This window comes from Rattus rattus, chromosome 1 (genome assembly GCF_011064425.1).
Source record: "Rattus rattus isolate New Zealand chromosome 1, Rrattus_CSIRO_v1, whole genome shotgun sequence".
NCBI lineage: Eukaryota > Metazoa > Chordata > Mammalia > Rodentia > Muridae > Rattus > Rattus rattus.
Window position 1 is genome coordinate 27,536,346 of NC_046154.1, and position 16,541 is coordinate 27,552,886.

General features: G+C 48.2%; 1 protein-coding gene and 1 non-coding gene across 15 annotated transcripts in view; both read right to left on the reverse strand.

Moving 5' to 3' along the window:
- Positions 1 to 7,411: 7,411 nt before the first annotated feature.
- The window catches only part of Pum1 (pumilio RNA binding family member 1), a 119,036-nt gene continuing 109,906 nt past the window's right edge, over positions 7,412 to 16,541 (reverse strand). For all 14 annotated transcript variants that reach the window (XM_032896975.1, XM_032896951.1, XM_032896988.1 and 11 more), the window contains 3 exons: positions 16,410 to 16,531; positions 14,590 to 14,782; positions 7,412 to 9,192 (listed from right to left, as the gene is read on the reverse strand). In XM_032896975.1, coding sequence (XP_032752866.1) covers positions 9,061 to 9,192; positions 14,590 to 14,782; positions 16,410 to 16,531 — 447 coding nt within the window. In that variant the 3' untranslated portion in view covers positions 7,412 to 9,060. The remainder of the gene's footprint in view (positions 9,193 to 14,589; positions 14,783 to 16,409; positions 16,532 to 16,541) is intronic.
- On the reverse strand, positions 13,401 to 13,483 carry LOC116890446. The gene has a single exon (XR_004386639.1). It is a non-coding gene; the product is annotated as a small nucleolar RNA SNORD103/SNORD85 (small nucleolar RNA).

A 16,541-nucleotide genomic window follows, 5' to 3' on the forward strand; every position in this document is an offset into this window, starting at 1 on the left:
CCACTCAGTAACTTGCTTCTGGTCTCCCAGGCGGGAAGTGGATGAACCAGGAATCTGGACTTAGCTCTTTGGAAAAAAAAAAAAGTTTGCATTGTCTAGGTATATGTGTGGGAGGAGGGGCTTGAATGAAGGTGCCTTTGGAAGCCAGAAGAAGGCATCAGACACCCTGGAGGTAGAGGTATGAGACAGGCATAGGCATCGGATCTAATGTGACTGTTGAGACCCAAATACAGGTCCTCTGAAAGCTTTACAGGTTTGCTTAACTACTCAACCATCTCTCTCCTTAGACAATAAATTAATTAAAAGTAAAAATAAATAAATAGAGAGGGTCTCACGATGTAACCCAGGTTGACCTGGAATTCTTTCAGTAGGCCAGGGTGTCCTTGGGCTCACAGAGATCTGCCTGACTGCTTCTGAGCACTGGGATCACGGGTGTATGCCATCGCTGTGTGACCTGGCTTGTTCACCTCAGTGCTGGGTGGTCACCTTGGGACAAGGGGGTCCTTGAAAGCATCTCCTGCCTTTTCAGGCCCTCCCCTCTCCTACTCAAACTTCTGTTTTGCTCCCCAAGAGTCAGGATAGAGGTCAGAGTCAAGATTTACTTCTGGGAAAGCCTTGGTGAAACAAGGCTGAGGAATCAGTGACCTCCCAAATGTAGGAACTGAAACAGGATCCTAGCAGGATTGCACCAGACTTGAAGGAACCAGAATGATCTTTGCAGAACTTGGAGAGCTCAGAGGTCATTCTTTGCCTTCATGTGAAATCCAGCGTGGGCAGCAGCTGGTAGCCACAGTGCCCAGCCATTCCTCAGGTCTCATGGGTATGTGGAGGGGATGTCAAGAGTCCAGGCTAAAGAGGCCTTCATGTCTGGAATAGCTGTGGATGGGCCAGTGGAACCTCAAGACCCCAACAGGTCGCTTGGCAGCACAAAGTTTCTGGACCAGAACAGCCAAGGAAACTGAAAGCAGATGAGACTTCCCGACCTGCAGCTGAGAAGGGGAAGGGAGATAGTGGGACTGGCTCTGGGGAGCCTTAGCTGCCCAGCGCTGCCCTGAGGTACCCATATAGAGCACCGAGAACAGAGTCTTAAAGGTGGGCTGTGCACCAGAGGGTCCTGAGGCTGCGGCCATACTGTTTTGACAACCATTCACCTTTGAACAGATCCTTAGGTGCCAGGATGAGGTTTCCCCCTGGGGAAATCCAGGAGATCTGCCTAATAGTGACATCTCCAGAGAGGCTGGGGTGGACGAGTGCTCTGAAGCCGCCAGAAGCATGACCTGAAGCTTCATTCTGACATTCTGCCCGTGCAGGGGCAGGAGCTTCTATCTACCTGAGAATCCCAGATTAAGTATTGTTACTTTTTTCCTTGAGAGAGGGACATAAGTGCCTGTTCTACCCGGACAGGACTCAACAGACCATAGGATGAGCCCATCTGAGCTGGGCTTGGGATGAGTCCTAGGAGCATGGGTGACTCAGTCAAAAGCAGCTGCATCTTCAAAAAGCCTCCCAGTATGGGTGACTTAGAGAAGCTGCTCCCTGACTGCAGAGTGGCCCTCTGCAGGCCGTTCTTTCCATTGTATGCTACCTCACGCCAGAGCGGGCACCATCTCCCGAGGGCGTGGTGTGGTCACCGCAACTCCTCTTCTAGACAGCAACTGTCCTGTCCAAAGAGGAGAAAGCAGTTTGCCTCGCCCTGCGCAGGCAATTTCGTACGTCTGGTTCACACTGAGAAAGGCGAGGCGTAGAAAGTGAGGCGACGGGTACCATGCCACACACTCTACGGCTGAGCTGGGGACTGGATGGCTTCTCATCCTGAGGTCTCCTCCCAGATGATCTGGTAGCCTTGTCCAGCTGCCCCAGATCTGTAAAATCTTGGGACCTGGTTACCTCTGCCCAAGGTGAGGCGGCTGAGGTCACAGAACTAGGAAGGTTGTGGGGAAGCTAGGCCTAGACTAATTGAGGCCCACACCTGTCCTCTTTCCTGGGTTGGGGACCCAAGAATGACTGGGGAAGGAGAGAAGAGGGCAGGGAGAGGGGGATGGGAAAAGGAAAGAACTAAGAGGAAGAAGAGAGAAAAGACAGGAAATGAGGTGGGCAAGAGAGGGAAGGAGAAGAAAAAGGGAGGAGGGGAAGGGAAGAGCATTATCTCAGAGGTTTCTCCATAGCACACTCGAGTTTCTGGGAATAAATTGCACATTTAAAGTCATTTTCTTGGAAGAAAAAAAACCCAAAACTTCCTAAAATACTTTCCCTTCTCACCCCATCTTGAGACTGGAGCTGAGGGCTGGGAATCCTGACTCCCCCGGGTGCAGCAGCTTGACTGTTGGCACAACTGTTGTTGGGATTAGAGCATCTTAGATTTGAAGGGGGGATCTTGTGAAACTGGCATCCAGCCCCACCACTGTTGAAACAACCCCCTCACCCCGGGGGAGGGGGCAGAAATCTGCTATTGAAGGTCACAGGAAGGCAGTAACTTGTAGCCGCCCTCAAATGAGGGCCACCCTGCTCTGTCTCCAGCAGATTTGTGTCCCCTTTGCCTAGATGGGGTTTGGCAAGGGAACCTGGCGACACAGGACAGGCTCAGGGTTGAGTCCTGGAGCCACCGACTCCTGATATTCAGAATCCAAGTGACAGCACAGACGTGGATCCTACCACCACCGCAGGAGGCTGGCAACTGCTTAGAGTCAATTCTCTGCCTGAAACTGAGAGACAGACAGGCTGAGATACCTCTCGGGGTCAGGGAGTGAGCAACTGGAGTAGGTAGGTGGGTGGCTGTGGAACTGGGTCTTTCCCGGGTGTCTGGAGACTCTGCCCAGAGTGCCAGGTGCAACCTCCACAGGAATCCAGCCAGCAGGACAGCATCTGAATGTCCCCAGAGCTACGGTGACCTTAGGGGACGCACAACCCTGGACTGTGGTTCTAGGCGAGAGCACCACCAGGCAGAACCCCTAGAGCCCCCCAGTGATGCACTCGCAAAGCTCTACTTTCTCCGATAAGTGTCCTGGTTTTGGAGACATGTCAGTCACCCTAGTAAAATGAAGGGTAGTGCTGTCTTTCAGCTGTGCGTCCAGCTGGGGTCCGGGGCTTTCACATGTCCAGTGCAGTAGTTTTTCTCCTCCCATTTTACACGGGAAGTGAGGGCAGAGGGGGTGGTGGGGAGGTTGGAGGGCTGTGGGGGGAGCTACACAGAGATGCACAGAGCTGGGCTATGAAGCTCCCGGTTATGAGAATACTTGGAGGTTTGGGTTGTGCTGTTTGGGGGCTTGGATGAGTCAGCTGGGGCCTAGACACCCAAGGGCTACCTTGAAGCTGGGAGTTCTCTGTTCAGGTCCCACCACTGATTGACCCCACCAGGTGACAAGTGGGGAAACAGAGGCCAAAGAAGGCAGAGGCTCCACAGGGGTCATAGAGCAAATCAAAACTGGATCTGAGCCAGATGTGTGTGAGCTTCGGTTCCCAGCCCCAGACCGTGAAGGTCTGGCCCTGCACACTAGGGATTTCTGGGGAGGAATGAAGAAGAAACAAATCTCACCCTACTTCCAGGTCTTGAAAGCCAGGCCTTGAATCCTGGTGCCCTGGAGACTCCATAGTGTCTGGTTTAGGCAGCAGCGCCCTCATGTGGCCAGAGCTGATACCTACCAGAAGTCACAAGCTTCTTGCTTCATCAGTGAATTTATTTCTGCGTAACTGCTTTGGAGGTTTTGTAATTTAATACCTTTTCGTTTTATTTGTGGGTCTTTTGTCTACATGTCTGTTCTTATGCTACATGTATACGGCACCTAAAGAGGCCAGAAGAGAGCATCGTATTACCTGGAACTGGAGTTAGGGATGGTTCTGATGTGCCACTAAGGGCTGGGAATTTAACCCCTGGCCTTCTGCCACCTCAACTGTGTGTGTGTGTGTGTGTGTGTGTGTGTGTGTGTGTGTGTGTGTGTGTGTGTGTGTGTGTGTGTGTGTGTGTGTGTGTCTGAGTGTGTCTGAGTGTGTCTGTCTGTCTGTGTGTCTGAGTGTGTCTGTCTGTGTCTGTCTGTGTGTCTGTGTGTGTCTCTGTGTGTGTGTGTGTGTCTGTGTGTGTGTGTGTGTCTGTGTCTATGTGTGTGTCAGTCTGTGTGTGTGTCTGTATGTGTGTCTGTGTGTCTGTCCATGTGTCTGTCTGTGTGTCTCTGTGTGTATGTGTGTCTGTGTCTGTGTGTGTGTCTGTCTGTGTGTATGTGTGTGTCTGTGTCTGTCTGTGTGTGTCTGTGTGTTTGTTTGTGTCTGTGTGTGTGTCTGTGTGTTTGTGTGTGTGTGTGTGTCTGTCTGTGTGTCTGTCTGCATGTTTGTGTGTGTCTGTGTGTCTGTGTCTGTGTGTGTCTGTCTGCATGTGTGTGTGTGTGTGTGTGTGTGTCTGTCTGTGTGTCTGAGTGTGTCTGTGAGTGTCTGTGTGTGTGTGTCTGTGTGTGTCCATGGAGCTGGAACCACAGGCAGTTATGAGGCCCTTTCCTTGGGTGCTGAGACTAAATTCATGGTCCTCTGAAAGAGCAGTATGTATGTGTGTTCACAAACATACGTGTGGGTGCATGTTTGTTCTAAAGTGTGCATGTATGTCAGAGGTCAAGTCATGGGAGCCAGTTCTCTTCTTTTTACCATGTGGGTTCTAGGGATCAAACTCAGTCACCAGAGTTGGTAGCAAGCACCTGTACCACTGAGCCCTCTCACAGGCCCCTGCTGCAACTCTAAAGGGTAGGGATCGCTAGGCCACACCAGCAGGGCAAGTTGTAATAAACAGAGCATTGGATCCAGGAAGTCAGGAGACGCAGATAAAACCCTGGCTTGGTTTTCAATGAATACCAAGCCCAAGTTTCATCTCCTCTGCAATGTAAGCTGAAACGTCTGGACTCCCTCCCGGTTGTCTCAAGAATGAGGGGTGGACACAGCCTGGAGCCCAGCTTGCTCCATCGAACAGTGCTGTGGAGGGAGGACCTAAGTGTCTCGTCTGAATGTGAACCTTGGCTTATGGATCTGAAATGGGCATTCCTGAGCTACCTCCTGGCTTGTGGATCTGAAATGGGCATTCCTGAGCTACCTCCTGGCTTATGGATCTGAAATGGGCATTCCTGAGCTACCTCCTGGCTTATGGATCTGAAATGGGCATTCCTGAGCTACCTCCTGGTGTCAGCTGAGTGTGTGTCTAGTGAATCGCATTGGACAGACTTCCTTAAAAACAGGTTTCTTCTCCCGGGTTTATTTTTATTTGTTAAGAAGGGTCTGAGGTGGGGTTGGGGATTTAGCTCAGTGGTAGAGCGCTTGCCTAGCAAGCACAGGGCCCTGGGTTGGTCCCCAGCTCTGAAAAAAAAAAAAACAAAAAAAACAAAAAAAAAAAAAAAAAAAAAAAAGAAGGGTCTGAGGTTGGGAGATGGCTCAGTGTAGAGCATGTGAGGAAAAAGCCCATGTAAAGCCAGATGTCCACACCATGTGATGGTCAGAGATATAATCCACAAAATAAAACCAGTCTCCAAAAGGCTGTGACGGTGGACAAAGGTCCTCTGAACTCTTGTGCTGGGGAACAAGCATCCCTTCCAAACCTCCCCAGACAGACAGGATCTCACGCAGTCACTCTGGCTCACTGCGTGGCTGAGATGATCTTGAACTTCTAAAATGTGTTGGCATTTATAAATATGCGCTGGCTCAGTTGGCTTTGTTTTTCTGCCTCTGAGACACCCTTTGTTATTGTAGCTTAAGGTCAAACTCTCCATCCTCCTGCCTCGGCCTCTTATGGTTGAGATGACAAGCTTGGGTGTCCCTAGTTCATGCTGTGTGCACAGCCCGCGTGTGTCGGGGGAGGGAAAGAGGTTCTGTCCAGAAGCTATTAAAATGAAGTCTCCAACAGTAAACAGAGAATATCAAACGTTGCTTGATCCATAACACACTGGGTACTACTCAGTCACAAACTCTCGATCTACACAACTCCTTTTCAAAGTGCTCGTCATTAGTGCTCAGGTAGTTTCCCCTTTTGCAGAGAATTGGGTCTCGGGGCATGGGAGGATTAAAGGCACCATTTAATCCTGATTCTGAAGACTCCTGACACGTGCAAGGTTTGAAATCAAGAGACCACCCCCTTTCCAGCAGGGTTTCCACACACGTGCTTCTCCACTGAAATGCTAAAAGAACCCAATCAAGCAACTACAAGTAAATGCCCTGAGATGTCCCAAAACACAGGCCCCAGCCACTAGCCACCTCCCCTCAGCACATACCTGCCCTGGGAAGTCCCCACAGCCCAACTCCTGATGTTCAAGCAGAATCGGGCCTTCAAGTGGGAATGATCACTTCTTTTTTCTGGCCCAGAGGGCTTGCTGGCATACATGGCTAGAGGCCCCTACATGCAGGAGGCCGGGTGAAATTCCGGATCTTGTGGCCTCCCATCTGGTCTTCCTTGCTAAACCAACCTTTGTCGATTTTTGCCAAAGGCAACTCTTGACAAACAGCTGGGTGGGTAGGGGAAGGGTGGACATCCTGAGGACAGGAACTACTGTGATCCCAGTGGTTCTCAATCAGAGGGTAATCAGTAAGCTAGACACTGGATAGCCAGGTATAGGGGCTGTCAGTCTCAGAAAAGATATTTCCCAATGCCAAAAAATGCCAGAAGCCAAAATGAAAACCCTGCAGGATGGTCAGCAGGACAAGGCAGTAATCCATGGACACGCACTTGCAAAAAGAGGCACAGGAGACTTGCACTGAGGGTTTCTGAGCAAGCTGGGCACTTCCTTTCCTCTCTTGATCTTCTGGCTTTCAAGAGAGGGTGTCTCTGTGTAGTCCAGACTGTCCAGAAACTCAAGCTATGGACCAGGCTGGCCCTCAAGAGATCTGCCTCCCTCTGCTGGGATTGAAGCCACCACACCAAGCGTGTCTGGCAATTTTCTCTACATGAAACAGTCCCTCACAGGGAGGGGAGGCTCATGAGACCCAGGTGAACAAAAGCTCATATTTAGGAAAGCAGAAGCTGAAGATTCTCAAGGCTTCTCCCCAGCTTTTGTGAAAGGCTCTGACTGTGGAACTGCTCACATGCTCTGCAGAGAGCCCCAGGGTTACAGCCTGGGCTGGGGACAGGGGCACTCTAGGATGCAGCTGTGAGTAACCCCTCTTGTTAGTGTCCCAGTAAAAATGCACTGGTTCACCGAGATGGGTTCCCTTTCTGGGGTGAGCAAGGGTGTGTGTGTCTATCCCCAGGAAAAGACTATCACAAAACACTGCAAAACCAGACATGAGGCAAACTGAACTCAACCTCTTAGGTCGAATTAGGCTCAGAAGTCATCAGCTTGATCCCCCAGCTCCACTCCACTCTTCTACCCTTCCTCTGCAACCCTGGAGCAGCAGAGGCAGGGTGGAGCAGGGCTCACCTGAGCAGGTTTGAGAGAAGTGAGAGCAATACAAATTCAGATTCCAAAGTTCTGTATTTTTTTCAAAATAAAGATCACACATTGTTTAGAGACAATCTACACAAGAGTTACAAAAAATAGTTGCCCAGGCATAAGCATACACAGGTTTGTTAATTATACACATATGGTTACAAGTGTGCTTGCAAAAAGTTCATTGGAAATATACACAAGGCTCTGGAAATGTACACCGTGTAGTGTTACAGTCTATATTCAAACGAGGATTGACAGTATGTTACATTCACTTACAAGTAGACAAAATGCAAAATACAGCTCATCTGTACAAAACGGAGGGTGAGTCACTTTACAAGGGGAGGTGCTGAGCAGGGAAGGGGCAGGCGAAACTTCTGCACATCCTTTTGACTGTCACAAAATAAGCGAAACATTACCTTTTCTTAGGATTTAAAAAAAAAAAAAAAAAAGGAACACTAGTGTGAACTGAATCATCTGAAGTAACATTTAGAAAGGCTCTCACTACCGTCTTGACTAGCTGACAAATAAACCAAGCTATTTTTTCTTTTTAAACATTAACTAGGCTGTATAAAGAACATTTATTCCTTCAAAAGAAAAAAAATTTACTTCTGTTTGAAATTACAATTTACAATATACAACACTATCTGCTACAACCATAAAAGGTGGGATATACAGAGTGCACGGGCTGGCCGGTTCTCTTCTTACCAAAAACGTGTTCATGTTGATTCAAACTTCTCCACATTTACATTACAGGTATACAAATGTACAATTGTACAATCAAAAGTATGTCCGACTACTAGGGTACATTATAGATACAGATTAGACATCAAAACAGGAAAATACTACAAATCCGTATATATGCAAAGTCTACACAAGTATACACTATGTATCTATAGAAGCCAGACCAGGAGCAGAGCTGGGTTCTCTCATGCTAGATAATCAGATTCTGCTTCCCAGTGTTCACAGAAGGCAGCCCATAGAGCAAGTGGCCATGCCCACTGGCCTCGGGCCTGTCTCTGTGCTTCCCGCTCCTCCTGGATCTGCAGCTACCACCTCCCTCAGCATGAGGTCATCTCCAAAAGAGCGTCATAAACTCCGTATCACAGGCTGATGCTTTAGCAACTCGGAAACGTTCCCATTTCATATGTATATATGTATATATATATATAGTTTATAAACAGTGTTAAATGCCAGTTTGAGATTATTTAACTAAAATTCAAATTTCTCAGGTTTCTTTTTTTAATAAAATGAGGTGGGGAAGAGCTATTTGCAAAACTTGCCACAAGGCAAATGAGTTAAAAACCTTTTTTTGTCTTTTTTTTAAAACTTTTTTTGTTAAACCAACCACCCTGAAAGTGTCCACATGTGGAATATAGATACAACATTGAACAAAGCATGTGGCCTCTCATGTACACTGATTACCTATGTACAAGTTCCTATACACCAGTAAACAGCAGGGCAATTAGTCAATTAAAAAAAATAATTAGTACATGTTATGTGTAATAAAATGAAATTTACAAAGGCCTTTCCACAAGTGGATCTGATTCCATTTTTGGAGGAGGGAGCAATCCCGGAGCAACCATCGCCCACTTTCGACTCTGAGCTGGGCATCTCTGGTTGCTGGTTCGATCTGCCAGGGTCAGTGAGGTCAGCGGGACAGGGATGGGTGCACTGCTCAGATGATCCCATTAGGGGGACCACAAATGGGCCCCAAGTCCACACCATTCTTCATGTAGTACTTCTCAAGCTTGGCCAGGATGTGCTTGCCATAGGTGTACTTCCGAAGAGTCGCGATGTGTGGCCGGATCTGGAGAAGATAAGTGTGGGTGTTACACTGGCCAGAGAGTCCCGAGGTGTATCCAGCACCTTCCCAGCCAGACACAGACTCCACAGTGCACATACATGGTGTTTCATCCCACACAGATACTTTTGTCCTCTTATTGCTAGCAAGTCGGTGAGGTAAAGACAGGAGCTCTTGCCCTACCTAAGCACTGACACAAAACAGAGAACCAACCCACCCACCCACCAATGAAAGAACAGCACATGCCAGCCGACTGCACAGTACCTACCACAGTCACATAGAAAGCCAGGCTGTCCTGAGAGGTGGGGTTTCCTTTGGGGAACCATCTGTCTGAACTCACCACCGGATGCCTGCCTCTCCAGGGCACAGGATTGTTTCCAGTTGACCAAATGGCACTGGCTAGTTTTTATGTCAACTTTACAAGAGTCATTTTGGAAGAGGAAAACTCAATTGAGAAAATACCCTCATCTGATTGGGCTGTGTGTGGACAAGCCTGTGGCATTTTCTTGTTTGATGATGATTGATGTGGGAGGAGCTCAGCTTACTGTGAGTGGTGCCACCCGTGTGCTGGTGAGTCTGGGTGCTATAAGAAAGCAGGCTGAGCAAATTACTGGGACCAAGCCAAGAAGCAGCACTCCCCATGACTTCTGAAATCAGCCCATGTCAACAGGTTCCTGACTTTCTTGGATGATAGAAAAACTGTAAGATTAAACAAATCCTTTCCTTCTCAGCTGCTTTTGGTGATGTTTACAACAGAAACACTAACTGTGGCAGACAAGATCATGTTTTAGAGAGGACTGTGGCAGTGCCTGAAGATAATGTTGCTAGCAGTACAGACAAAAGAGCACTGGCCTGCCAGGCTTTTGAGGGAAACAAACACTCTATCAGGCATTCAAGTGACATCTGCAATTAACCACTAACACGAAATCTTTGCTTTGCTGGTACAACTGATACTGGTCAGCTGGGACTGCGATTAGGAAGAGATCAGCATCAGTGAAGCAAATTTTCCCAGAGTATTTCCTCAGGGTCAGTACACAGAAGCTGAGCCCCAAAAGAGCCAATAGGCTCCTCATGCTGCAGCCAACCATGGTAATGTATAAGTAGAGTCTCTTCTAGGTGGGATTGCCTTCTAAGAGGTCATGAAGAAAAATTGAAGCTTGGCACTGTGAGAGGATAAGAGGAGCCGCTGATAAAGTGCAGCCTCAGTGTGTAGAAGGCCTAAGACTGAAGGAGTCATGAGAGAAGTTGAGGCTTGGTAACCATAAGGCAGCTCAGAATCCACGAAGAATCCTCAGGAAAGGTCATTGGTAAAGGTGGAGGCCAATACAGAGAGAGACCCCAGCATTTTGGAGATGCCAGTGCCATGGGATGATGCTCAGTGTGGGGCACTTGATGCTGCTTCAAGGATATTGGCAAGAATATTTACACTGGGCTAGGACAACGCTCAAGATGAATGCAGCTGAGGAAATGTTGTAGTCCTTCTATCTCGGTCATCCTGATAAACCCCTAGACACACTGACCATGGGGCTTTGTTTATTGCCTTGTTTGTTTCTGACTATTCTTTGCATACACCTAGAATGGTATAAATACAGACTGAAAAAAAGGAAACCCGCTTCAGCACTGGCTGGAATCACGTCACAATGCTGTCTAACTGTCTAACATTCCTCCTCCCTCCCTCTAGACCCCGCTGACTGACTGAGCTGTTTGGCCCCATGACAGCAGCAGCTGTGTGCAGTAAAGCCTGCCTAACCCTAGGAGACAACGATGTGGGTTGTGGGGGGCTGTCCAAGCCCTCTGGAGGAACCCCAAAAGTTCCTTGGTGAAGTCCAGAGCTCTGTCACTGAGCCTGTTGGGCTTGGGTTTGCTCTGAGCAACTGTGTCCCACGCTGTCCCTCTTGGGATAAGAAAGTATTTAACTTACTTTGCTTTTACAGGAGCCAGTTGAGAGACTCTGGAGTTTTAGGGACTATGAATATTTTATAGGCTTGAACTTTTAAAGAGACCTTGGATATTTTAAAGAAACTGAATTTTTAAAGTATTTGTAAAGACCGCAGGGCTTTAAACATTGAAATGTTTTTATATTGTGAGGTTAATATTAATATAAGATCTTGGAGATGAACAAGAAAGGAAAGGCTATGCTTTAAAAGCAGTATGATTGGGGTTGGGGATTTAGCTCAGTGGTAGAGCGCTTGCCGAGAAGCGCAAAGGCCCTGGGTTCGGGTCCCCAGCTCCAAAAAAAGAACCAAAAAGAACCAAAAAAAAAAAAAAAAAAAAAGCAGTATGATTGTTAAGCTGAAAAGAGGCTGACTGTGTTGACTAGTTTTTCATGTCAACATGATACAAGCTAGTTACCTTAGAAGAATCCTTGACTGAGAAAATGCTGCCATCTAATTGGCCTGCGGCAGGGCTGTGGTACATTCTTTTGACTGCTGTCTGATGGAGGGCCCGCCCACGGTGGGTGGTACACCCCAGGGCAGTAGTCAGACTGAACAAGCCAAGCCAGCAAGCAGGGCTCCTCCAGTGCCTCTACATCACTCCCTGCCTCAAGGTTCCTGCTGTCGAATTTCTTCAACAATAGAGCAGGCTAAGCAGTTTTTAAGATGAGATAACCTCTTTTCTTCCCAAGTTGCTTGTGGTCTTTGTGCTTTCTCACAGCAGTAGAAACCCCAACTAAGATATAATAAAGAAATAGAAAGGGACAAACAAATGAAGAGGATGGTCACTGTGCCAGTGCAGCTCAAAGAGGACAGCTCTGTTGTTTCTCCAAAGATAAACTAGGGATAAGGAATAGCACAGGTATCGAAACCCAACACTCATGACACATCTCTGCCATCACTCACTCCCGGACCCCCAGCCTCCGTCCCTCACTCCTCCATCCTGAGCCCTGCTCGCCCCTGTGGGCATTCATGCCCTGCATCTACTCCTGTGCACCCACAGAGGGGATCTCACTTGGAGCTACAGTGCTGACTCCCTTCTGCTCAGATATTAATCTGTGTTCCCAACCCCAAATCATCTCAAGGATGATGCAAAAGGAGATCCTGTAGCCCATCCTGAAGCCTACAAGATCAGCAGTTAGTCTCGTCAACTGCAAGCTCAGAGCAAGGGAAGGGCCAAAAAGCTGTGGAAATTGCAATGAACCTACATAGGCCAGGAAACAGCACACCTCCATCCGGGTATCTACAGGACACTGGATGGTAACAAACTGTCCTGAGTTCTAGGTAGCACTCTACATACCTTCCCAAGTTTGCCTATCCAAAGGAACCAGGAGTACTTCACCCCAGGTATGGTAGGAACCCAGTCCCCAACAAGAGCTTCTCCCAGACTCAAGTGCCCTTGCTTTGCATATACCCCCAATCTAAGTGTAATCTGGCTTTCTCCATTCTTAACCCTCCCACTCCTTTCCATCTCCCCAGCCTTCCTGCACTCCATTTTTAACTTGACTAGTAAGACATGAAAGGGATCCCTGCTCTTTCCCACCCCCACACCTTAACTACATGCAGACAGTCCTGGCTGTCCTTATCCTCCTGATTCCAGCTTCTACTGACCACTTCTCTTCGGTCTGACAAACACTACCAGCTGTTAACTCAGTTGTTCCCATGTCTTCCCCAGAAGTTACAGCAGTGGTGCAGGAGCAGGAGAGTTATTTAAAGCACAGTCCTGGGTCTGAATGACTGTTCCATGGATAAAGGCACTTGTCACTAAGCCTGACAACAACCTCCAGGTTCCATCCTCAGAGCCCACATGGTAGAAGGAAAGAAATCAAGTAAGCTGTCCTCTGACGTTCATATATTCATGCTGAGGCATACACATAAAGTAAAAAAATAAATAAATAAATAAGTGTCTCCTCTCAGGATTGGGGATTTAGCTCAATGCAAGCGCAAGGCCCTGGGTTTGGTCCTCAGCTCCATAAATAAATAAATAAACAAACAAACAAACAAATAAATGAGTGAGTGAGTGAGTCAGTCAGTCAGTGAGTCAGTGAGTGAGTGAGTCAGTCAGTCAGTCAGTCAGTCTTCTCTCTGGTCCCCAAGTCTTCATGACTGTATGCCCTTTTCCTGTACTTCCAGTTCCTACATACATCAGGCCCGCCTCACAACACCTTCACACATCAACAAGGTATGAGACTCAGCCTCCAGTGCTCCAGGCTCCACCAGCCTTCAACTGCCATCATCTACATGATGGAATTGGTCTGAATCAGAGCTAGTGGGATCCTGTCTGGCTCAGAACGAGTCCATATCAAAGGTTCTCACCAACGAACTTTGTCCTCAGTGAGGGCAAGTGGGTCATCACCGCCAGACAATAGTTAACCCCACCGCTGAGAAGGCTGAGGGAGCTCAGAGCACCAAGGCTGAGGAGTGCAGGCCAGGGGCCTTGGTGCCACCTGGCACAAATAGCTGTGGTGTGTGTGCCTTCCCTATCTGTGGGCCTCTTGGGTGACACCCCCCCCCCCAATCCATCCCTATCCACAGAAACTAGCTGTTTGGGCCTCGGTTCCCTTTCTTCTGTCTAACTCTCCCCAGCCTTGATTCTGCAGTGGAGGGGGTGAGGGCCTCCCCCACGGGCAGCATTGTTTCCCACTGCTCCTGTACACCACAGTGTGGAGAAGGCAGGGTCCCAGCCCTAGTCATGTCCACGCTGCCCACTGCTGACACACAGCAAGCAGGCTTCAGCATGTGACCAGTGAACAAGAGGAAGAGTGAAGGAAGATGGCCCGTGGGCTGAATCACAGTTCAGGTTTGCTGGGATGTTTGGTGCCACTTATGGGCAATAAGCAGATTTACCTCCCTGAAAACACACACAGCAGGAATAAGTGAAAAGAGGAAAGGAAATACAGGAAGCACTGATGATCTGACCAGGGAGGGATTTACCTCAGACATGTGCAGCATGTGCCTGCAATCCCAGCACTTAGGAGGCTAAGCATCAAAGATCCTACTCTTTAAGGCCAGCAACAAAGTAAGCCCTTCCAAGCAAACACAGGCCGGGCATGTGGCTTAGTGGCGGAATGCTAGCCTAGCATGCACCAGGCCTGGGTCAGAGGGTAAAGGGTACTTGTCATCAAACCCAACTACCTCAGTGTGATCTAGACATGAACCCTAACATCCACACTCAATAAAATGTTAATAAAACATGTAGCACATAGGTGTGTGTTCAGACAAAACACCCATACCCATAAGAGAAAAGAAAAATGAAGAAAATTAAAGTTAAAAAAGAAACAAAATCCCAGAAACAAAAGCCCTACACTGAGTTGAGGGCAGGAATGGAAAGCACAGTAAGACCACGGTGAGTCCACACCGCAACCAGTCTTCACAGAACACCACCAAGCCCACTGTCTGCTGTCCTCTCTGTCTATACAGGGTCCATTTGGTCCTCTGCCCACTCTGGGCTCGTACCCAATTTGCTTACCTTGTGCATGACAATCTTCCGCTGCCCCGGCTCAGCCACATCGATCATCTTCTGGACCACATAGTTGGCATACTGATCCTTCATCATGGTGTATAAGGCACTATGGGGACCGTCATTCATGGTGCATACCTCATCAATGAGCACAGCACGCTCTGTACGTGAGGCATGAGTGACACACTTCTCCACAACATTGCTGTCATGAGACAAATTGGGAAGATCAATCAGAAAACATCCCCTCTTAGGCTACACTTGTTAGATGAACATGGAGGGAGACGGCACACATGGAGAACTCATTTCCCCAGGGTCTGGTTCTGAAGATCCATGTTTTCATCAGAAATGCTGGGTGTCCATCAGTGCTCCAGGAGAGGGGCCCTGACCTGCTGATGTGAGATAGTAATGAACTTGAGAAACACACAAACTGACACCCAAGGTTCACCAGAGCTCTCGCATAGCTCAGGGGGCTCATAATCACTATTTCAACAAAACCAAGACTTAGGATGACTCTGCTGGTTACAGCTTCCATGAACGACAGACACCGGGACTTGGGGCAGTCCAGGCTCAGTGAAGGAACTTCAAATTGTCCCACAGCACTGTCAGCTGCTCAGAAGCACGGAGGGCCCCCTGTGCTGTGCCAGCAGCACTTGTGACCACCTCACACACCTCATCTGGGAAAGCAGTAAAAAATGCCTCACTGCCACACAGATGGCCAATCGCCAGCAGAGCAGTTCCTCATAATAACTGCCTGCCTTTATTACATGGCACGTGTCCTCACCTCAGTTCCATGGGCACAAAGCTGTGCAAATCAACAATAGAGTGTGCTATGTGGACCACTGTCAGTGAGCCCAGTACCCAGTACCCAGAAGTACCAAGTTGGCTTTACAAAGGGGTGCTAGGTCCCAAACCTTCACCAAGAAAGAAGCCACTCCTACCGAAAGCAGACCATAAACTCCAGAAGCACAACTCTGAAGGTGACCCCTGAAGGCACGTGGCCTACCAGCCTTTCTAGACTAAGTCACACATAAGTGCTTTGACTAATCTACTCCATCTGAGCTCCACTCGGGCCCCATGGAAGATGTACATGAATACACACACATATACCACACACACAAAATTCTAAAAAAAAAAAAAAGGTTTTAAAGGGTTTCCCTAATTAAGAGTGAGTATAAGAATAAATATCAATATAATAACTGACAGCCATGAGTCACGCCATCTGTCTAGCCAATCCCATAAAAGCTCCAGGGAAGAAAATACTACAAAACTAAGCAGTATTGTGTTCTATGAGCGGTGAGAAAGAATGAATGTGTCAGAAGACCACAGAGCTAAGGCCCAGGAGGCCAGGGCTTCCCAAGCACGCCACCCTGAAGCTGAGAAGTGGAGGCCTGGGCAGGTCTCACGAATGGCCCCTCTCAGGCCAAGAGAGGTGAGTGGAGAGCACCTTACAATGCCCACCCCACGGAAGAAACAAACAGGGGTCAAAGGACGACATGTCAGAAACAGCCCTTAGATTTCCAGAGTAACTGCAAAGGAGCAGAAAGAGAGCACTTAACATGCTACTTGACTTTTACAGCAGTCAATACTTAAAAAATAAAAATAAAACCAAACTCCAACATTTGAAAGTTTGATAACCAGAACTTGTAAGGTGGAAAAAAAGAGAGAGAACCAATTCCCCCAGGTTGTCTCCTAGCTTCCATACATACACATGGTGCAGTGTACATGGACACACAGACACGCACGCACACACAGCCAAGTAAGTGGAGGAACTTAGGGAAAAGAATCTGCGGCTCAAGCGCTGCCCAATCCTTGCTCCCCAGAGCACACACCTTGCGAATTTGTGCTGACTCAATACAAGTACATTGCCTCGGATCTCTGCTACAATTTTGCTTTTATCCTCAGGACGACCATGCTCCAGGACATGTTGGATTACATAATTACCATACTGATCCTATTTGAGA